The sequence below is a fragment of the Phasianus colchicus genome, chromosome 4 (assembly GCF_987193195.1).
Source record: "Phasianus colchicus chromosome 4, bPhaCol1.hap1.1, whole genome shotgun sequence".
NCBI lineage: Eukaryota > Metazoa > Chordata > Aves > Galliformes > Phasianidae > Phasianus > Phasianus colchicus.
The window spans coordinates 2,050,878-2,075,183 of record NC_143439.1 but is presented as its reverse complement, the minus strand read 5'-3'; the positions used below and the strand labels follow the sequence as shown (position 1 = coordinate 2,075,183).

General features: G+C 41.4%; 1 protein-coding gene across 1 annotated transcript in view; it reads left to right on the top strand.

Annotated features, from left to right (window-relative positions):
• DCHS2 (dachsous cadherin-related 2) overlaps positions 1-24,306 on the top strand; it is a 95,703-nt gene that overhangs the window by 15,308 nt on the left and 56,089 nt on the right. The window contains 2 exon segments of the mRNA XM_090140049.1: positions 15,554-15,745; positions 19,646-19,877. Of these exon segments, the coding sequence (XP_089996175.1) occupies positions 15,554-15,745; positions 19,646-19,877 (424 nt within the window).

Here is a 24,306-nt window from a genome sequence, read left to right as displayed (position 1 = left end):
GATTAAATTCCGACAAAAGGGGAAAAATAGATTTGATTAGGTAATACTCTGCCAAAGAAAATATGGACCAAGACCAGTAGTGTAGATTTAAGGCGTTCTGATGTTCACTTAGAAGAAAGGACTTCTATCAACTATATACTAGCTCAAAATCAATTCAACATTTGTAACTTTATGTCTACTTTGTAGCTGTGTTTATGCCTTCAAGAATATTAATGTGAGACAGCTGCTGGTGCTTTGTACAGAGATTAAGTGGTAAGCCTTTCTTCTATGCAGTGGAGAGGATGTAGTGCTACTCATACTTTGAAGTGTTGCAGCAAAATGCTGTTTCACCCCAGAACTGCCTTGCAAATGGCCCAAAACTTACTACAGGTCTTTCTTATTTCTGCATAATGATGTCAATACCTAATACTCATTTATTTTCTTCACCTTTGGGAGAAATACCTGACATTATTGGTTCCGACACAGGTATCAGGTGAATACATGCCAACATGGCTTTGTTCACACATATCACTGATACCTTTGCTATGGAATGCTTTCTATACTGAGTGTCACTTTCTATACTGAGTGTCAAATGAGCCTTGTTAAAGGCAGAGATTGTGCATTTCTTTCTCTTTGAATACCGGTGGTCATAACACTATAAAGTTAACGACTGCTCTTCCAAAATTCCCCAAGCTATTGCTAGCAAATTAAAAAGCAGTTGAATTCTGTAAGAGGAAGGGTTATTAAAAGTGGTGGAGCATACTATTGCAGAGCTTAATACAGAATTTGAAGCAAGCTTGTTTTTCTTTCATTCATTTCAAAATAAATGACAAGGCTGCTTTTGAAAACTATAGTTTGAGAATTTTTCTGTATGCTGGATTACACTGAGGGCTTTTCTTCTGTCTGCAGCCTACCTGTGGTGGCAGTGGGGATGATTTCAAAATTTGCAGTCATGGTCAGTTCTTGGGATTTTATGCTATAACAGAGAATTCTGCCTATGCTGGGAAACACATACTGCAAATGCCTTTGCTTGCTAAAGTGGTGATGGTGTTAAAATCCTGAATTCATTAGGCTGTAGAAATTCACAGTAGTATTGTCATATTTCTCATGTTTGGCATGTAAGCTACTGTGTTGTTTTGTCTTTTTTTGTCTCTGTAGTAATATAATTTTATATCAATGTAATAGCAGATTTTTTTAAACTTCTGTCTTCTTTCTTAGAATTCGTGGGGAAAAAACAAAAATTACATTAATCTTACCTATTCTGTCTTGTGGCTTTAAAGTCACAGAATCACAGAATATCCCAAGTTGGAAGGGACCTGCAAGGATCACTGAGTCCAACCCCTTGCTCCACAAAGTACTAACCAAACCCAAGTGCTCCCTGAGCTGTGACAGCTTGTGTCTGTGCTCACTGCCCTGGGCAGTCTGCTCCATGCCCACCTCCCTCTGGTGCAGACCTATTCCCTAATCTCAACTTGTGCCTGCCCCATTGCAGTCCCATGATGTTTCCTCAGGCTCTTTTGCTGTTCCCAGACAGCAGAGCTCACTGCTGCCCTCCACTCCCTGTGAGGAGCTGCAGCTGCTGTAAGGGCTCCCCTCAATTCCTCTGCCCAGGGCTGAGCAAACCAAGGGACTTCAGCTGCTCCTCACACACTGTGCCCTCAGACCCTTCCCCATCTCTGCAGCCCTCCTTTGGACTCTCTAATAGCTTTATTCCTTGTTATGTCACACCCAGACCTGCACCCAGGTTTGGAGGTGCTGGAGATACTGGAGGTGAGGGTGCACAGCACAGAGCAAAGTGGCACTCAGCCAGCAGTGCTGGGTCTGATGCACCCCAGGGTATGGTTGGCCCTTCTGGCTGCCAAGGCACGCTGCTGGCTCAGGTTCAAGTTGCCATCAACCAGAACACCCAGATTCCTTTTTGCAGGGCTGCTGTCCAGACCCTTTCCCCTCCAGTCTGTACATACAGCCAGGGCTGCCCCATTCCAGGTGCAGAACCCAGCACTTGCTCTTCTACCATCTACCATCTGCAGGGACAACAGGAGGAGTCCAGTGGACAGTCAGAAGTTCTCTGCAGCCTCCTGGTGAGCCCTGAAGAAGAGGGCAGGACTCGGACTGGTGTCCTCCAAGCAGTTGTGCCAGGAGCAGGAGTTCAATAGACAGCCCCAAGCTCCCTGTGGCTTCCAGGCAGTGCCAGAGAAGGTACAGAGGCATCTTTCCATTGGAGAAGCAGAAGACCTTGGCTTGGATGGGAAGAAGGGATGACATTCAGCATGAAGGTCCTTCCAGCTGCTCTGTTAGGACTTTTGTTTTAAAACTAGACAAACAGTTTGAAAGAATAATAAAAAAAAACAACAACAAAAATAAGTTCTTTTCTAAAGCAAAACCAGGAAGTGCCTCTCCATTTTTGGTACTTCAGAGTCTGCCCTGGGCCTCCTGGGTCCTTTCCATTCTCCCCAGAGGGAACAACTCCACCTTCCTGGCAGCTGCTGCAGCCAGAGGAACCAGTGCGGCAGTTTGGGCCCAGCTCCCCACGTGTGGCCAGCTGGGCCTCGGGCAGTGGGTTGTGTCCAGCTCTGTGAGGAGTGCTTCAAGGTACTGCACACCTTTGGCTTGCTAAGGATTGCTTTGGGGCTTGCTTGGCAATAAGCAAATCTCCTTGAGCTGTAGGAACTGGGAGCTCAGCTGCACCTCGAGTGCTGTGCTCAGTGTTGGGCCCTGCATCACAAGAAGGACATTGAGACCCTCGAGTGTGACCAGAGAGAATGGCATGGAGCTGTGAGGGGTCTGGAGCACAGTCCTTCGGGGAATAGCTGAGGGAACAGAGGCTGCTCAGTCTGGAGAAGATGAGGCAGAAGGGAGACCTTATCACTCCCTACAACTCCCTGAAAGAAGGTTGTAGTGAGAGGGGGATCAGCCCCTGCAACCAGATGGCAGCATTAGGATGAGAGGTGATGGCCTCAAGTTGTGCCAGGGGAGGTTCAGGTTGGATATTAGGAAACATTTCTTCTCAGAAAGAGTGCTCATGCACAAGTCCTTTTTTCCCTTTGGATAATTTTTACCAGTTTCCTTGTCCTATCTTAGGTCTCGGCATATCCATCCTTTCCTGTCCTGTGTATTTTGTGCTTTTAAAGGTACTGGCTTTTGGATACATATTTATAAAACAAATACCAACTTGAATTTGCTCTTTAGACCTTGAATTTGTTACAGATGTGAAGCTCCACATCTTCCCCTAAAAGCCGTGATATGCAAGGCAACACATGATGCTGAGGTCAGTGACTTGATGTAAAATTTCATTTGTCTTTAGTTGTTTCAGTTTACACAGTAGCAAAATGTGACTTGAATTTGCCATTTTGAATGGCTCAATTTATTCTTTAAAGTTCTGCAAGATATGACTGAGCAGTTCCTGACTTTGCTAGCTTCTTAAGCAGTGCCAACAGAATTTGCCTATGGAATTTAATGGAAATGGAGTACAGTTTTATAGAGGATGAAAACAAACAGAATTAAGTGGAGGATCAGTCTGCAGTTCTAGTTGTATAGAATAATTTTTTAAGTTTCTCTGGGAAACTGTATAAGAAATTAAAAAATATTTTTGAGAAAGCTTTTTTTTTTCCTGCTTTCAATAGTTTCTCATTCTAGATTTTGTTCTGAAAACAAAAAGCATTATTTTGGCTACTTAGCCATGGCTTTCCAGGCCAAGTACAGGATGGTGTGCGTGCTGTGAACGTGTAATGACACAGGAGTGTGAACCACTGGTGACACAGTTTGCACTGCTGTTCTTAAGATGAGGCCATGGAGCATTCTCTCCATTATTTCCAGTGAGAAGAACACTCAGTCCATCAGAACAGTCAGGCAGACTGGAATGCAGTCCACTGTTGAGAGGTGGTTCTTCTGCTCTAGCTGGAACTGCATCAGCAGCTGTTCTGGCTGTGATAATGTACAACACACAACAAGCTCTGGGCTTGTCAGGTGGTTCATAAGTGTCTGTGTGCCTGCAGAGCACTAATGCTGTCACTGGAGTTACAGTCAGTATGGCAAACCTTTTCACTTCCAGTGGTGTGACTAACTGTGGAGAAATATTGTGTGGTATTTCATGCTTCCATGCTTACTGATCTTTTTGAGCATACTGTTTGGCAGCATTATGAATCTTAGTGGCACACAGAACATGGTGAGATCATTTTTGCTTCCTGTCACAAAAATTTATCTGTAGAACGCAATGAAATGCACAGATTTCTCTACTTCTGAAACTGGTGGAGAAGATAAGCTCCATTTGCTTTGTGCTAGAGCAGGTGCTTTCCCACCAGAGCACTTCACACTCAGCATCCTTCAATAGGTTTCTGATATGTTTTTTTAGCACCTCATATGAAAGATCACAATTCAACTAACTGCTTTCTGCCTGTTACGATTGTTCTCCTCTCTTTTCATTCCTAGTTTTCATTTTTCTGCAGAGTTTTGTGCTTTGGTACTAAACGTGTATATTCAATGCTTTTTCCCTTGGGACTGACTTTCAATTTTTTTTTATGTTTTTGGAGCTAGGACATTGGATTTCCTCCAGCTGTGCATACCTCCTCCCCAAGCTATTTCTTAGCTGAAGTAAATTTGAGATGCACATGTATCATGCTTGCTTTAGGCACCATGTGCTTTTTCCATTATTGCCTATTGTCAATTCGTGTTCTTCGGCCTTTCCATCAGTTGATTTCAGTCCTGCCCTGCGCTCCATTATTGTATCCAATCATCTTTGGATCTGCACTCTGGATGCTTTTAGTGTTTCAGTAAGTGTGGTATTTCCAAATTGGAAACATCTGCCAATTAACCAAGTTCTGTACATCACGATGCAGTGAATGTAAACAGCAGAAGTTGTGGAAATAGGCCACTGCAGTGTCTGCTGATGCCAGCTCCCATGAAGATAAATACTGGAAGTGGCTGGGCTCTCTTGATCAATTTGCTCATAGCCTCTAGCTGTAGTACAAGGACAGTACAGTAGCTTCTGAGGTCCAGGAGCCTCTCCAACACTGGTGCTGCCAGCAGAGAGGTGGCTGAAGTCTCCTCCCTTTCCGTTGTCTCAGCATCAATTTGAAAGTACTCATCTTCTCCTTTAGAGAGAAAAACTATCTATGTGCTTGCTTTGTCCAAGGTGCCTGACTTACCTGCCTGATTATACATCATCTGCAATGAAGCAAGGTTGGTGTGAGTAGTTTACAGAAGATATTAGGAGATTTTTCTTAATGTTGTCAAACAACATAACATAGTTCATGAAAAAGAAAAGGCATAATTTCAAAAATGATAAAATAAAATTCTTCCTGAGTAGAAAACGTCTTGACATGGCACATCTTCAGAAATGGTTTAACATGTTTGGAGAAAGATTGGATGTTTGCAAGCAGTGCAAGAAAAGGCACTTCAGAAGTTTGGGGAAGAGGAAAGACCAGAACTTTAACTCAAATTTATGTTGAATCCTTCAGAGGGAAGATGACGTGAGTAGTTACCAGCAACAGGTGTTTTTTTTTTGCATTTTAACTCCTAAAGATGTGGTGCTAGACATTGTCCAGGAAGTTTTGAATCTTTATAATTCCCCTTCAACAGGCTATAATTTCATTTAAGAAAGAAGGGAGCAGGAAAAAAGCGAGGTTATAATGAGGCAGGACAAATGAGAAAAGCAGTCTCCAATTGCATGCACTGGAAGATCTTAAGAATGAAATGCGTAAGGGTATTCACAAGTGAGCTGGAAAACTGCGGTCAAAAGTGGAAGGAGCTGCAGCCTGGATCTCCCAGTCTCTGCACTGCACGCTCTCCAGTGTCTCTTGTGTGGCTGAAGCATAATTGTCCTGTTGTGAAAGCTTAGCTGCTGCGATTCCTGCTTGTGTCGTTCAGCAGAGGCCAGGTCTCTGTAAGACACTTGTTTTACAAGGTTAGGGAGAAGACTGTAGCTGCATGCCTGCTGTGTAGTTGCTGGCGAGGAGCAGCTGCTACCCTCTGTGGGGCCATAGGAAGAATGAAAAACCTGTGCTGGGGATAAAAAAAGACATTGTGAGGTTGGGAAAAACAATCTGTTTTGGGACCAGATGGTGAGAAGTTCCAATGCAAACAGCTGAGATGAATGAGAGCTGTGGAAAGGTACCAATACTGTTCATGAGCAATTGAGAACAAAATCTCTTATTCAGCAATTCCCTGTTCTGTATTATAACATGCTTTTTTGTATTCTCTAGAAAATGTAGGAATGTTAACAGCAATGTGAATTGAAGAGCTACAAATTTAACATGTAGATGTCACGAAACTACAGGGATCCTTTTGGCTTAGTAATATCCAGTCTACTTATAATCCAAATACCTTGCTGCAAATGGTCTCATCCATTAATCTGAGCAAAACTGTGGTGAGAAAATAGAGAAATGTGATGTGCTACTTAGTGACTTAGAATTAGCAACATGCTGTCTGAATATCCAGTGAGGCCTCAGTCCTCTCTAGACATACGTATATACAGATTCTGCTTGCCCCAGTTGGACATGTGCTCCAGTCTTCAGAATGGAGCATCTCCCTTTTCCTAAGAGAGAGCAAATGACTTGAGAAAAGTCTGGAGCTGAGCAATCAAATGTAGCCATCTTGCTTTGATAATCTTCCATTTCAAAACAATTCTGGCTTCTGCTGCTGCACAGGAAGTATAGGGACTGTGCAGGGCTCCACTGTGCTCTTTGTAGGAGACCAACAAAGATCAGAGTGAGGAAAATGAAAAGGGATGCTTCCATCTGTATAAATGATGTGGCCATGTTATACCCTGTTATACCCAGACTTTTTCATTTCCTTCCTGGAGCTTTACAGATCTGTGCATTAAAATATGCCGTTGGTATACAGTGTGCCTTCTTTAGATGTCATGCCATAAAACCGAGCTGCATTCTGTGTTTGTAGGCGTTTGTGAACTACTCCCACATATGATGATCTTTTTGTTATGTGGTGTGTTTTGGCTCAACTGGCTGTGCTATTTAAAAACTCTCCCTTTATGCAGGAAAAACTTGTTGGTGAATAGTAATGGGACAGGATCCACTTCTGCAGCAGGTTTATTGGCTATGACATTGGTCATTCTCTTTCCATTCTTGATTTGACCCTACTAGCTCTCTCTGTACTGTTCTAGGCTGGAAAATTCTGTAATTTGGATTTTCTCAGCTGCGGAATGGATGTGGCCCAGCTGAATAGCTTTTTCAGCCTAATGGATCACTTCAGCTATGGAAACCTTTTCAGTTCCTGGGTCCCATCTGATGAAGGTGTGTTCTGTTGTGGTTTTTAGATGGAAAAGATTAAATCTGTTTGCAGTAATGCACCATCCAGTGGTATATCCTGGCTTGTATGCAGGTAGCATTGCGGCTGTCACATAAATGGAGTTGCATATTAACAGAGAGGGACCATAGCAGAAGAAAGGCTGGTGCACCCCAGAATTTCATGCAGACATCCAGCTAGCCTGTGGCCAGCATGCACCTGATGTATGAAGGGGGCTCCAGTACTTCTGGCCCCGTAATTCTGAGACAGGATAGTTAACCAGCCTAATGTTCCTGTGCTCATCTAAAGATCTGTGGCTTATGGAAGAGTGTGTTATGCACAATCATGTTCGTTCATCATACGTGAGGTTGTTTGGCACGATGACTATCAAGTAAATTTTACTCCTTGAGCAGAGTTTCCACTCGAGCAAAATTCTCATTAAACTAATCAGGATTTGTAGTTTGGGAGCAGGAAGTAAGCTCTGTTTTAGACAGTGAGCGTGTTTAAGAGCTTTACTTTCAGATTAGCTTGTGCAAAGTGTAGAGTAGTGGCTTTGTGGTACTTCTGCATCTTGTTGCTTGAATATCATGGGTTGTAGGTGATGTCCTTTAACCTTTTGGGTGGGGCTCTGCTTCCTCCATGTATTCAAAACTGGGCCATCTGAATTGTTTGTAAAACATACCTGACTTAAGGAATATACTGGTTTAATTATGCACATTTATTGGTTTTAATTTTAGAATAAATTTTTAAAAAGCCTTCTTTTTTGTTAGACAGTATCCTCTATGTTGTTTGGTGTCATGCTCTTCAGGTTAAGGTTTTGCCTATTTCTTGCCTTTTGATTTTTCTGAATTGCTTACTTTTCTGCTTTTTGGTCAAGCCCCTAAACTGCATGAGAGCTGTATAGTGTGAAAAACAGCTGGGGACAGACACGGAACATTGGAGTAATGGGGAAAAAAATGGAAGGGGGGGAAACTTCTCTACAGTTTGCTAAAGGCTTCATTTCTGCACCAATGATTAGAATATATATAGATCCCTTGCTAATTTTTATGTTTACAATGAACAGAATATGAAAATATTTTTTTAAAGCGCTATGAATACATTACTCAAGCTGTGAGTTTGGCCATGTTTTCCATTTTCCATAAAAGCAGAAATAAACTAAGAGAACTCTCATCTTCTTACTTGAAGAAATTCAAATTGGCTATAATTTTTAAAGCTGCAGTTACACAAAATAGATGCTTTTGTTGGGAGAGAGAGACTGTTGTTTTTAATGGTTAGTGCATGGGTATTGCAGGGAGGTGCTGAAAGCAGTGCAGGCTGTGCTTCTGAGCACAAGCTGAGGTGCTCACTGATGACTCAGAGGTTACTAGCAGCGTTATTTTGCATGTAAGCAGATAAACAGGTGTTCACAAGCGGAGAGGGCTTGGAAGGCTTTGCATATTTGTTAAAATTTGGCAGACATTTAAAGAGGCAGTTAGAGTGACAGAAATATTGGCTACCTGTGCTGATGTGTCCAGAAAAACCTGTCACAAAGTGCTGGAGAGCCTCTCCATACTGCTGAGCACAAAACGAGAAAAAAGACGCAGAAGATTGTTAAGCTCCATCAGCTACAGTCACTGCTAAAGCTAATTTTTAATGAATGGGAACAGAATACATGTTTTTCAAGGATATATGGATGAGAATAAGAAGTAAATTGAATGCCTTGTTACCCGTTGACTGAGGTAGCAAGGGTGTTGGAACTTGGTGATCCTTGGGATCCCTGCCAACACAAACCATTCAGTGATTCTAAGAAGCATGGGATAGAAGGGAGCCTGCCACTAGTTCAAGAAATACATAACCTTGAACCGCAGGTCAAAAGCTGATGCTGTGAGGAACGTAAAGGGGAGCTTGCAGAGCACTGATCAACTTTATTTTTAAAGAATTCCTTCCTGATTTACGGGAAGATGATTGATTTCCTGCTTCAGCAAACCCGCAATCCAGTGCATAGCATAGTTGTGTTGCAAGTGTGGGAGGCAGCTGGCACTGAATAGACCATTTCTGAGACCCTCTCTGGGCTCATGGAAGCATTACATTTCCTGAGAGGACCTTCTACAATGCTTTCATTTTGTTGTTGTTGTTCAGAAATGATACACTGAGTTTGGTTTCTCCTGTGTGTCTGCCATGCTACCCTTTCTTCTATGCTAAGCTATCACATTTAGCTAACAAATGCAGCAGTTTGTAAGTGGTGATTTAGGCTGCCTGCACTTGGTGTTTATTTATTATAAAGGTGCAATAACAAATTCTTCTTCTCTGACAGCAAAATCAATTTGAGAAATTTGTACTCATTGATCCTTCCAAGTGAGAGTGGAACTAGGCACAGAATTATTTAACTAATCTGACTAAATGCAAATAAATCCCAAGGACCCTTATTTCATTTTACATATCTTTTAGTGGAGAAATTAAGATCTGTTCTTAGTGATCTTGTTCACGAGGTGGCTCCATGAGTAGTTGTATCAGCCTAGCCAGGAGTATTTGTTGAGCACTGTAGTTTGTAGGCAAGAATTAGCAGCTCAGACTGGTTTGAGGCTTTGGAAAACATATGTAAGCATGCCATATCAGCCTGTTCTAAGTCCGTGCTATTGCTGGAAGAGTTTTTAGTCTCTTTCTGCCACCCTCCCATCTTGTGCCCTGGGGTCAGTTGAATCAGGCTGAGCTGAAATCTAATGTTGCAACAAGAAGTTTTAATGACTGGCTTCCACTGGGCCAACTCCTAAAAGCAGACCTGGTGTCCCAAAGGAAGGAGCAGAAAGGGCTGCTTATCCACATCTGCTGTTCTTCTTTCACTCCTCTGTAGCATCCTCCTCCAATTTCTCTGTTACAGATACCAGCAAAGTCCAAAGATCATTTTATCACCAGTGTTCTGCTTTAAGGTCACACACCTGCTCTGCATTCAGGATCAGTACTTTGTTCATTTAGGCTCAATAAGCTAGTCTACCACATGACAGCTTTGTAAGTACTGTAATTATGTTAATTGATTTCAGCAGAAAAAATGAATTCTTCTTAATTTTAATTAATGTAATAACACGTTACCAACAAAATTAACAAATTATCATTAATAGGATGGAACTGTAATGGGAAAAACATCTCAAACAAGAAGATAGTTCTTTTCAATTAGTTCTTCTTTCTAAATCATCCTATTAAATGTAATGTTAAAATAAATCCCACCCCCAGAAATTAAAATGTGGTCCAGTATGGGATCATCAAAATATGGTCTGTACAAAATATTTCTTGGTGACATATTCTAGATTATTAAAGCTATTATTCATAGCTCCTTGGTTTGCTCAATTAGCACCGAGGAGGGAAACTTGTGCTCTGCTGTTGCTTGGCAGTGGTTCTTAAACTTGGAGCTCTAAACTTGCTAAAGTTAATGAAAAAATGGATTTATACTTATGCTCTGAACTGTGCATAGTTTAGCAGGCTATAAAATCTAAAACTGCATCATGGCATCTGAGTATGAATGGGCTGAGTTGCTTTTTTAACTGAAAAGTAGGAGTCTTCTTCAATTAAATAAGGTTTTAGTCCAGGTAAAATTTGCTACTTGCAGTGACAACTAGTTTTCTTTCATCAGAAATATGCTGTCTTTTCACTTCTGTTCTTCTAGCGTATATGGCAATGTAAATAGATGATAGAAATACAGGCTGTGTTTGCACAGTGAGGAGGGTTGTCTAGACCAAACAGACAGACCAAGTAGATGCTTGACCTCTTAGCAGATGGCCTTGGTGCTGGACCCTATGCTTCATAATCCCAAAATACATTTTCTAACCACCACTCTAACATGTAGTGAGTAGGCATGAGCAGCACTGCTGCCTGCTGTGAAGCCACGTATTGACAACTGATCACACTACAAGTTGTTGTTTGAGGACAGGCTGACAGTTCCTCTTCTTAAAGTCAAGGTTCACGCCTTATGCCTTTAGAACTTAAGCAAGTAGACAGGATGTTTTATTCCTGTATCTGTATGTTAAGCCTGCCATTCTGGGGGGAGGGTGGGGAGAGGGTGGGAAGCGGTGGTCAAACGTTGAAACAGATTATAAAAAAATGTAAGTATTTGTTAAAACTCTTCTTGGGCTTAATGTTGGCATTAGCACCCCCACTGCCTCAGGTAGCTAAGAGGTAAGGATTGCTAATTACGGGCCAGATTGGCCTGTAAGTAAGAGCACTGCATTAAAGACATCCAATTAGCCAACTGGCCAGAGGTGCTGAATGCTGTTTGTGGTGGAAGATTACAGACCTCCAGAAGGATTTTTCTGGCAGCTCATGTGCTAATCCTACAGGTATGATTATATCTGACGGACTACTAAAGAAGAACAATTATTAGTAAATAACCTTTATTTCTACAGCCTCATTTCACTGAAAGCACACTTTGGAATTGTAGTGTGGTGGATGCTTACAAAATACTGGTGGTCTGTCATCCTGGTGGTTTCTGGGTTGTACTGCAGTATTAGCTGGGCAAGGGGCAGACATTGGACATTGCTCCATCACGGTGAATGCATCTGTTGTTCTTTCATTGAAAGAATATAGGAATTCTGGTTGGTGACCCCTGGATATCTGTAGAACAGCACTATTCTTAATACTACTCACCAGCAGCATAGCTGTATTGTTGAATTACTTCCTTTCACATTCCTGCTAGTTTCCCTGTGTCTGTATCCATCTTACATTTGGATGAGTATTCTGGAGTACTGAAGTATGTTTTTCTATACATTATGATTTTCTTTAAAACTGATTACCAGCAACTAATTTGCTTTTCACAAAATCATTTACACACTTTCTATATGCAAAATAAAAACTTGTCTTAAGCACTGATGTTGAGAGCCCAAACCAGACACATTTTATGAGCTGTGGAAGCTGTGTATTGACTTGCTGGAGTCGGATTGAGGAAATGTGACAAAATATGTAGCATGAGAGCAATTCTTAAATCATGAGAAACTGTTTTCATATTTTTTAGTCTCATTTAATTGTTATCAGAGGTGACCACTGTTATGATTGATTTGGCCAAAGTGCTTGCTCTTTCCCTTTGTAGTCTACTTTTATTCTGTTGATCTGAAAGCCATAAAATTCACTCGTGTAAAATTCAGCACTGAAAAACAGACAGCATTAAGGCTGTACACTAAATCCTAGAAATTCTCTTGGCATGGGATGCAAAGTGCGTGCCCCGAATTTTTGGTCTGCGCAGTTGATCAGATTGCATTCTGTGGTGTAGTTTGGCATACAGAAGTCATTTCTCCCATTTTGCACATAACTTAAAATATCTGCTCTGCTTTTCAAAATATGTTCAGTTGATATTAAACAGGAGATAATACTGCAGGAAAGCAAGTGAAGATATCTGAATCAAAGGCAGGAACCTTCTTTGTTAATCTGTTGAAACAGTTAAGTATAGGTTTGAGAATGTTAAAGCAGTGGAAATGAGATGAAGAATTAAAATGGTGACTTTTATCTCAAAATCAAATAGTGCTCAAAGTAATCTGGACTTTAGGAGTAGGTATAATTCTCTATAATCTTGTCTGTTGCTCATGTATTGACAACACCATTTCATGCCCTGAAAATGTGGAGGCAGATTTCTTAGTGTGGTGAGTTGTCATTGTCACAATGAAGGGAGGGGAACCAGCTGAGGTTCTGCTAAGTATTTGCTTTCTATTAGCTGTAAAATCTCTCCTTTAGCAAAATAATGAAAAAAGATGTTTCTGTTCCTATCTATTTGAGCACATTGCCAGCAATTTTTCTTCATTCAGACTTTCACACCTTGGATTGAAGTGAGGTTGATGCCATTGAAGCACACAGTGCTTCCCTTTATTTTTTCCTCTGAGATCAGGGCTTCTTTCCATAGGCAAATAAAAAGTCATTTCTGCACTTCCAACACTGTCTCTTAGCTGGTCATATAAAGAAACAGATGATTTTTCTTTCTTTATCTTACATGCTATATCATCTACTGGTTCCCACCATTTATTGCACCCATGTGCTGGTCTGTCTGAGCATCACATTGACTGATCAGCTTTTTTATTGTTCGCTGCAACATTTCTCTAGGTCTCCCCTTCCCTCCTCTTCAGAGGATGTCTGCCTTCTAACCATTTATTTCTTTATTGGTAGTTGCAAAAGGAACTTTTTCCCCGTTGGCAGTGGCAAAAGAAACTTTTCTTCCCCTTTGACAAGTTTGCAGACTAAACAGTCCGCAATTGGAGTGAAGTATGTAGGTTACAGAAAGCATGACTGACTGGAGAAGAGCAGCCAGCAGCTATCCATACCGTGACTGTGGTTGGCTTTTACAAATGTTCTGTGGGAAATGCTTTGTCCTGTATTTCCATATTCCCAATCTACACTCCTTAATTACACGCATCTTCAATTTAGCACACTGAAAATGTATTTAGCTAGGAAATACGAAAGGCTCCCAAGCTTCATCCTCCCCTGCTTCCTTTTCTCCCAACTCCCACTATCATACTCAGCCTGACTGTCAGGGATCTGAAGTTACAGCTCCGTGCTGGTTGCCTCCCCCATCTTCAAGGCCCATAAATCCCTTCAGCTCTGTCACCTCTGTGCTATTGCCAACGGAAAGCTGCTGATCAATGCACTGTGAAAATTCTTGCCACTGTCTTAATTTCCTCTCACTTGGACTGCTGTAACTCACAGCTCCTGAACACTTTGCTGCTGTAACGCCCTGTAGGAATGGTAGTGGTGCAGCTAGTTACTGCCTGGAGCAGCTGGTACACCCTGCCTCATGACCACCGCGTGCTTCCATTCCTAAAATGTCTGGATTCTTCAGCTGCGTTGGAAAACTTAAACCTGCTTGAATTTTTTTACTGGATTCCTTCGAAATGATGCTGCACTGATAACAGCTAACTGCTCCCCAGACCACAGGTGTTTCAGTGCCTGTCTACCTCTACTTCTGTTACTGTAAATTCTTTCATTTCTAATTCCAGATTTGCTTCTCTTCAGATCAAAGGTTCTGTGGGCACATCTGCAGAGTGACTTAAAAAAAAAATACTATTAGCTGGGTGGAATTTGAATGGATTCTAAGGATTTGGATAGGGAGTAAGATTGTATTTTTATAAATGCGGAAATTGATGCCACTTAGTTCTGATGTCTGAGTCGTACATGATTAATGTTACTGAAGCTGACCACAATTAGACTTCAAATCTGCAATGCTTTGTGCTGACGCATTTTGATTTAAATTCATCACTCCTTATTCTTTTGCATGTACTGCTAAAATCCAAGGACTGCAAAGTTTAACAGAAGGAAAACAAGTTGCTGAACTTGTCATGGGCTACACTTCCAACAATGCCCTTTGACTTCACACGTGTAGTTACTCACCCACACTCAGTTGCAGAACCTTTCAGTACTGGCATTAGATTTTAGGCACAATAAATAAATTGTACTAATTTTTTCCTAAGAGCCAAGTAAATTACTGTTCCATAGCATCAGAGTGGCTGAGCACCGAGGGCATGCTTAGGCTTCTATTTCTTTTCTTTTTTTTTTTTTTTTCTTTTAACATTAATTTCACCCCTTTTCAAAGAAAAAACACCAAAAAAACAACCCAACAAACCTATTGCTAGGAATAGTTGCTGGCATGTCTTTCTTGGCTTCTGTCAGAGGTACGTTTAAAGCCATGCCAGGTGCTCAATGGATTGAGGTAGGCAGGCACTCTTGCACTTCTTAGTGAACTTGCCCAAGTTTCACTCAGGCCCGGTAATAATAAGATCTCTAAAGCCCTGTTAAGATCTTCAGGGCTTGCACTTGTACAGATATAGGCAAGGGGAAAATAGGATTTTTCTTCTAAGGAGTAGTAGAAAACAAATGAGGAGAAATCCTCCAAGTATGTTTTCAAGTGGGGCAAATTAATGCACTATAAATACAGGCTATTTTAACATGAATCAGGATGCGGGGGATCTTCCAGAAAAATATATTCAGTAAGGATGTCCTGCATCCCACTTCCCTGATGTGCTGCAATGTAATTTTCTTGGGCTGGTAAAAACATGAAGGGGAAAGAGGCTGAAGTTATAGCCTATTGATGTGGCTTAACGTGCATAGCTTTTCCAGTTGCACAGTGTCCATGTGATTGAGATAATTACCAATAAATTAACAAGAATATGTTATAGACAGATTCCAATCGTTCTGTGCTTGTTGCAAGACACTCAGTATCCAAGTCTTGTAAAATGCACACAGCTCAAGGTGTCCTTGTATTCACTGGCTGAATCCATATTTTCTTCATTTGCTTTCATAATACAAGGGGCATATTTAAAGTAAAGTATCTGATTTTTAGGGATTGAGTAGTAGTTTCATTGCCTTCATTGTTCCCGTTGTTTCCCTGCAGGTCAAGGCAACAGATGCAGATGCTGACAAGTTTGGCGAAGTTGAGTATTTTCTTTATGATGGATTCCATTATTATGAAAAATCCAGAGCTTTCCAAATTGATCCACGTACTGGTCAAATCTGTGTCTCTCAAGACATTGACAGAGAAGGAGATCAAACTACTTATGATCTATTAGTAAAAGCTACAGATGGGGTAAGTTCTGCCCTTCTGTCCTGCCAGGTTTGTGACTACATTTGCAAATTTGGATGTGCTGTACACTATTGTAGGGGAAGGGTGTAAATGAAAATAGTATGGTTTTAAATACATTATCTTACCCCTACAGAGGACAGAATGATACTTCACAAAATGTAAATTTGACCCAAACTGATAAAATTCACTGTAGATTTTACAGTAACTCCCACATGAGTTACTGTAAATCATTTCTAAGATGTTTTAGTTCCTGATGATTCTCCTTTTGAGGCTGGTGGACTGCAGGTTACCTCTGTTATTTTGCATTCAAGATGAGTTCAGCAGTGATAAGCCAGCAACTTGTGCAAGAGCTTCATGGCAAAAGTGCACGCCAATGATCTTCCTGGTGAGAAATGGACTGCTGAGCAATGGAGATTAAGAAATTGGTCCATTTTTTACTGAAAGCTACCTCTAGTCCAGCTCTGTTAAACTGATGGCCCTTCACAGCTGGAGCACGTTAGCTGCATTAAGCACACCTGTCATTTAGTTCCAGTCTGTTTTGTGGCCTTCCAGGCCACAGACAGTGTGAACCAAAACAAAGGTAAACAGTGGCAGTCAGAGAACTTGTCAGAAAAGTATTCATGGTAACAAAAAGCATTATGAAGAACATGCCATTTCTTCAGACTAAGAAATAGGTTGAAAATAGAGAATTTTTTTCCCAGCAGAAGTTTATATGCCCATTTTGGAATTTCTCTGAAATGTGATTTCTGTCTTGAATTCCTTTCTAGGTGATATTTGATAGTGTACATATGAATATAAACTTCCAAACCTTGAAGAATAAAGCAGTCAATAATACAATGTATGACATCAGAATTTTATATAATTTGCTGTATCTTACCACTTCATTTTTGTCTCATGTCTCCAATGCTGATTTTGTGCAAGGCTTCACACATTTTGCATCTGAACAGTAAACATATACAAATAGTATATCAAAATTAGTCTTATACATCAGGTCTATGGGACAGCTGAACAGGAGCACTGAAAGTCTGACAGCTTTCTCATGTGTGTTTTTGGTCTGACTCAGAAGGTTATTCTGAACATGTAGAAAGAAAATAGGTTTACATGAAAACGATGCCTTTTTTTTTTTCTTAATTGTTGCACTGGTTATAGAAAAGCAGGCAATGTGCTGAAACTGTAAGATTATTACATTTTTTAAGATTGATCTATAATTTATATTCATTTAGGGACCTTGAATTTCTCAGAATTTCAGTACTGGGGGAGGGGTACAATTTCAGATTGCCTTTGGCAGGTGGGATGTGATATTTTTAAGGGAACCCACCACTTTCTAGCTACCACTGATTGCACTCCTAAAATTTGGGTCATATGACACAGCCAGTTCAAATCACCTAAAATCAGTACTTGCTTTTCAAAACATCCAGTGTTACCTGAGCGTGTGCTGAGCCACCACCACCTCTGCAGCAGAGCTACAGTGGCACATTTTGTTTCCTGGCATTCTGCTGCTGATGGATTAAACTTGTTAGGCATGCAGTTCAAAGCACTGACTGGGGGAGAAGTGCATACAGCCAAGTCAGAGAAGTGTGAAGCATCAGTGTTGACAAAGAGGAGGGAGAGATGAAGGGAAAAGAAAATAAAAGTTAAGTAGAAATGAGGAAAATACTTTATTTTCCAGGTGGTGCGCAGCTTACCTTACAGTATAGCTATCAGTTTCTTCTACCTGTTTGTGCCTACTCTATTACACGCTTTTGGAGCTTGTCAGTCATCTCTTTTATGTGCTATTTACAAGCGGTGATGGGAGAACTGAAACTGCACACGGGAGCCTCTCAAGAGGCAGGTGCAAAACAGATTCTGTTTAACTGGTGTTAAATAAACATCCTGTGAGAGCTTGTGGGAGCTTTGCCTGACTTTTATGGGGACAAGGAGAGTCACAGTGCTAGTGCTAGCTTTTTCAGCAGAGCTTGTTTTGGTCCCAAAGCCAGTTACTTCACGTATGTCTTTGGTACTCCTCTGTGAAAGACCTTCTGGGTCTTTCTGGTTGTGGCAGACAGTAAGACTGCTCCTGTAGTAAGGGTTGCAGTCCCCTGATCTGTGCTGCCTGTCCCTGCTCCCAGCCAACCTGAACTTAAAACTTTCTTAAAGTTGTAAAGCTTACAGTGCTGACTGCAGCACTGTGCCAGGGTTTTCCTTCTACACCACATATTTAGTATGTAATTGCATATAATGTCTTCAAGGTCTGTTGTGAGCAATAGGAGCTTTAATGTACCAAGGGACAAATAGGTAAGCAGCACACCCAAACAGTAAGAGGTTTTTTATTCTGTTTAGTAATATTGAAACTCGGAAGAAGTAGCATAACTCAGAAGGTGCAGCAGTTTGATTTACTGCAGTTCTAACCTTTGCATCTTTCTAGCTGCTTTTTATTCTTGACCTCACTTCTTCCTTGGCCTGTTTCCTTTAGAAAGGTTTGTGATTCCTGTCATTAAATACCTGAAAGCTGTGGAGCCACAGCCCCAGTGAGTTGTCTGGTAATGGGCTTTCAACAGAGCATGTAGGCTTCCTTTTTGTGCAGGGGTTTCCTTCCCATGGAAGTCACAGTACTGGAGAAACACACTTGCTCTACAGTGAAAACAAGAATCTAGGAGAAATGATAATAGTATTTCCCCTCAGGTTTAAAGTCTGATCCTGGGGAGATAAAAAGCAAATTCCCAAAAAGTTTGGCACATAGTGCAAGCATAAGGTAATATCCAGTCAGAATTACTGGACTGTTTCTGTGATGATTAGGTGCAAAAGTATCTGTATAATCAACAAGTATACAGATGCTAAATCAACAAGTACACAGAGAAGTTAGGCTGGTCTTCAGAAAGCATATAGCTGTAAAGATTATCACATTGGAAAGGCATAATCAGAAATGAATGGAAAAGCTTACCTGTGCCTTAGGCTCAGAGGTAAAACTCTAAGAGGAACAACCTCCAGAGACAAATCCTTCACCAGTAGCAGTCAGCCCTTAAATGGGGTCCAGGAGAGGTGCAGCCAGGCTCCACCCCTTCTGGTCACACAACTGAATTGCCTTCACCTGTGCTCCTGTGGCTGACTCAGTGCTCACCTCAGGTGATCAATCAGAGGTTTAGGCCATGATTCAACAGTTCCCATACAGTATCTAACACATAGGATTAAGCTGTGGAGACATGCAATGTGGTTATTTTTAAATATCAGTGCTACAGTGACAGCAAAATGAAGTTTAAACTTGCTCAGCATAGCTTGTCATTTGTACTTGCCAGCACGCCATCTGTGTCAGTGGTTTTGGTAGTGCCATAATAGATGCAAGCACCATGCTCCCAGCCTGACTTTGTAGCATGCAGGATCCTTCCTCCATCTGTGCATCGCTGTAGTGTATATAGTGTGTGCCAGGTGCATGCGTGTGCAGTCCTTTATAGTACATAATTCTTCAGGCGGGAGTGTGGCATTAGGACTTTGGCTGTCCTGCATTGGTCTGCTCCCAACACGTTTTTCTAATCAACACTGAAAAAGTCTTGCATGCATTGTTGCAGTGGTCATGCTTTTAAATCTGAAAGATTCATAGATAGAAAAAAGCTATTAAACCCTGACTTTTATCTCTGAAGAAATAGATGATGTATAAGATGATTTCCATATGAAATCACCAGCAGAGTTTGCACTTGTGAGAAGTTGAACTTTTGAATGTATTGTTAGTGAGCATGCTGGAGCTGTCCTGAGCATGTAGCTGGCCTACTGTCAGGATTTTGGGCTATACATGCCTTTTGCTGTTTTTAATAGACATTTTCATTGCTCAGTAGTGTTGCAGTGTGTTCTTTAATGATGTGCTGAAGCTAGATATGTCATTCTATTGTGTACATTTATGATATTGAAATATTTTTCTGATTTGTCTAACAGGGAGGGCTGAGTGCCCAAGCTTTTGTTCGCATTGAGATAGAAGATATTAATGATAACAAACCTGTTTTTGAACAAACCATCTATGTGACAAGCATCAGCAGTCACACAGAACCAGGAACAGAGATCATCAGTGTTGTTGCCAGAGACAGAGATTCAGGCATATATGGAGCTGTCACATATGAGCTGGTCCCAGGAGAATTTTCTTCTCTTTTCACAGTGGACCCTACTACAGGTACTGTATATAATTCAGAAGAACTATAATTATACTTTTGTATCTTTTCCTTGAAAGTTGGTTTTGCTGTTTTTTGTTTGTTTTGTTTTGTTTTGTTTCATTTTATTTCCACCTGGAATCATGTAATACAGCTGAAACTTAAGTTCTCCACCAGAGGATGGAGGATTTAGGTTCAACATGAAGCTTTTACATTCACTGGAATAAACAGGAGAACAGGAAACTACAATATAGGACAAGCAGTTATGTCCTTCCAATGTTTTCAGACAGAAATCCACTCACTGTTATAAGAAATAATGACTTTTTACAACAGTATTTGAATTCATAAAATCTTAGAATTGTTCAGGTTAGAAAAGACCTTAAAGATCAAGTTCAACCACAACCTAGCCGTACTACCCTGACTCTAACAATGCTCTGCTAGATCATGTCCCTGAGCACCACATCCACATGATTTTTAAACACATCCAGGGATGGTGACTCAACCAACTCCCTGGGGAGCCTATTCCAGCGCTTTACAGCCCTTTCTGTAAAAAAGTTTTTCCTGATATCCAACCTAAACTTACCCTGGTGCAACTTGAGGCCATTTCCCCTCATCCTGTCACAGAGAGAAGAGACCAGCCCCGCTCCAAATTCCTCAAATTTTTAGGTATATATTTGAAAAGCAATCAAAGCCCTCTCAAAATGTTTCTTCTTTCATTTCATCTCTCCATTTCTGTCCTAATCTTTCCATGCATTGTGATACAGAATGACTCCCATTCTTCTTGCCGTCTTAAAATATTCCTCTGACTCCCTGCATGTCTTGATGATTAGCTACAGAAGTGTCTTTCTGCCTTTTTTTTTTTTTTCTGGTGTGACCCTTCCCCCTTCTGGTTTCCAGGAAGAGGCTCAATAAAGCTGTGACAATGAAGGCAAGAACGCAATTTTGGCAAAAACAAATCTAGATGAATTTTTTCTATGCCAGTTTGAATCTGGCAGATTGATTTGCTTTTCCAACGGTCATAACGCAGCCTGTGTAGCCTGCTTTCTAATCTTAAAGTAATTAGCAGTGTCAGCTGGAATGAACATGAGCCGTGTATCCGTGAAGGCCCGTGGATCTTTCAGAGAGTGGCTAACCAAGCTGCAGCTCCCACTGTACTGGGAGCCCGCCCTTGCATACTGCTTACATACTGGATGTAGCCTGATCAGCAGTTTTGTTTCCTGATGCTGTTGGCACAGCAGATTATTTTATATATATATTTTTAAGACTTCAGAGTCATCTGAAGTCTTAAAGAGTGCATAGTTTGTTTGGCTTATGAGCCACTATAAATCTCTGTTCTTTCAAAATAGTGCCTGTTTTTACCTTCTTGTACATTCCCCAAAATATTCTAATGAACAGAAGACTCCAGTCTTTTTAGGAATTTGGTCTGGTTGACTTGCCTATTTCATAGTTTAACTACGGACTTCTACTGCCTGTCACATCAGACTCTCTAGGGCAAACCTTTTGCCAAACATGTGTAGGTAAATCAATAATTAAAAGGGCTGGCTCTCCACCGGCATTTAACTGGTCCTTTTAAAACTGCATCGGTAGGCTTGTGAGAGAGCCTATATTGATTGTGCTAGAAGAACTGGCTGTGCTGCAGTTCTTCCTACTGTAAAGGGTTCTTCCTCAGACTGGGACCTTTTAGGCTTTTTTTTTTTTGCACTTTTGGCACTTTGTGTAGGACAAATGTCATTCTTAATCAGGAAGATCATGGAAGATGCCATTACCTTGCAGATCTATCATAGTGTTTGATCAAAGGCAGACCAAGTTCAGGGTGAAGTAATGTGAGATCATTACTGACATTTCACGACGAGAAACACATTTACGTTAGAAATGCTGTTCCCAACATTGTAAAGCTTAGAATCTGTCATGGGTTTATGATTTTGGGCTATCGGTATTCCACGCCATAACATCATGTAGTGCAGTGGGAGTTAAAGAGTTAGTGCTCCAGTTCCAGGTAGCTGTCTGGAAGAGAAGAAGAACTACATACCCCAGGGGACTTTGTGTTCAGAGAGGAGATAAAGCCCCTGGCAAGGTCATGAGACCAGGTTCTCCTCCCTGCTGCTCAAGCCAACTGCATGTCTCGCCTCAGCATTAGTGTAAGGCCTTCAATTTTTGGACACTCTCTCATTATATTTGTTTTATTAGCTGCAATTCTAGTTATATTGTATTATATTGTATTATAGTGTGTTATCTTACATTCTTATTTAGCAAATTAGTTTGTTTCTCCTCAGATCATTGCCACTGTTATTTTTGGGGCCCATCTCTCTTTCCCTTTATTTTCCCATTTTCAGAGGTGCAGACCCACAGGTCCCTCCGCCTCACTAGTCACAGATCCAGGCCAAATCGACCCATAAACTGTTGACGTGCTTGGTAGAGAATGCAGGCAAAAACAGATTTAAGCAGGCTCCCAGTCTCTCCCTTGAATCTTTTATGCAGTTTTTGAATGCTCATCATTGTTCACATTAATCTCTCTGAGTGTACTGTTCATTATTTTAATTATTTCACTGAGTATTTGAATTTATCATATTTTGAAGAAGCCTTCCCCAAATACTAAGGGGCAGGGAGTGTGGAGGGTCTTGGGAGAGAATTTAGAGAGATAGACATCTTTAGTGTCATGGAACTTTACTCCTGAACACCTGCAAGATCCAGAGGGCTTAAACGGATATTTGAGACAGGAATGTTGTGGCTCAGGCAGATCTGAGGAGGCACAAATGATTCGGGGCCTGGCTAATGCTTATTGAGCCTTATTTAATACTATCCCAGAGAAGGAGATGGTTTCTGAAATTGAGAGTCTCCAAACCAAAAGGGAGAGTCTCTCTGAGCTGATAGGGAGAATCTCCAGGTCTGGAAAGATTGTCTCCTATCAAGAGAAAGACCTCCAATCTGAGTGAGACACCTTCTGGTCCGAGAGAGACGCCCTCCAATCTGAGCAGGACTCCCTCCAGTCTGAGAGAGATACCCTCTGAACCGAGAGAGACTCCCTGCAATCCAAACTCAACAGTCTCCAATCTCAACAGGACACCCTCCAGTGTGAATGGGAAGCCTTCCAATCCAATAGAGACGCCCTCCAATCTGAGAGAGACTCCTTTCGTTCTAAACTTGACAGCCTTCCATCTCAACAAGACACCCTTCAGTCTGAGTGAGACAGCCTCCAGTTCCAAGAGGGACATCCTCAAGTCTGAACGGGATGTGCTCCAAGCTGAGCAAGACACCTTCCAGTTCACAAAGTTCTGTCTCCAAATTGAACTAAACAACATTCAGGCTCTTTGAGTCATGCTTGAATCTGAACTAAATACCCTCATAATTGAAAGAGACAGACTCCAAGCTGAGCTGGAGAGTGGGAGCATCAAAACTGTCAAACCTGATCAACCACAGGAGACACCAGAATTGATGTCAGTTGCACCTGTAAGAGGATGGAAAGTAAAATGAAAGTTGACTCAAGTAAAACAGAAGGAAGAGGAGGAGGAGAAAGTAGAAGAGGCAGATACTGTAAGAGAAGAGGAGGGAAGAGGTCCAGAGGAGTGGCTCTGAGCTCCAAGGGATCCAGAGAGAGAGCTGAGACCCCCAGTAAGATCACAGTCACCAAGGCCTAGGAGGCTAACAGCAAGTCCTGAAAGAGTAGGAGGTGGGCAAGATATCGTTACCATTACCACTCAAACTCTGAAAATGAATGAAATTTGAGGTCTGAGAAAAGACTTTTCACACCATCCAAATGAGCCTATTGTCACCTGATTACTTTGATGTTGGGACAATGGGGGCAACAGTATGATGCTAGATAGAGAGGCTCGCCAACTGGGTGGCATTGCCAGGGACACAGCCATTGACAGAGGTATTAGTACATGGCAGGATGAGGCCTTCACTCTCTGGAAGTAGATGCTGTTAACCATAAAAGAAAAGTATCCCTTCAAAGATGATCTTAGGCCTGTTAGAAAGAAATGGACTGACACAGAAAAAGGCATCCATTATTTGAGAGAGTACACTGTGGTGGAGATGTTACATGACCGCGCAGTCGTTCTTGATGATCAAGACTAAGAGCATGATCCTGAGAGAGTAAGGTGTACACCAAATATGTGTACACCAAATATATTCACAAAGACTGCACCAGAAAGGTATGCCAGCACATTGGCAGCAATGTATGGCAGAGGGGAAAGAATACCCTTTATAAATGAACTGATAAATAAACTTCAAGAGTTTGAGTTACATTTAACTCCTCTACAAGCTTGTGTTTCAGCTATTGCAAAAGTGACTGAAAAACTGGACAAAATGGAGAGCAATCAAGAAGACATAATAGACAGACTATCTACCGTGCTTTATGCTGATGGAACCGATGAATCCATGGCAGTATCAGATACAGCTGATAGGGACCAGGATTCCCAAGACAGGGAGGGGCTGATCAAACTGTTTTCCTCC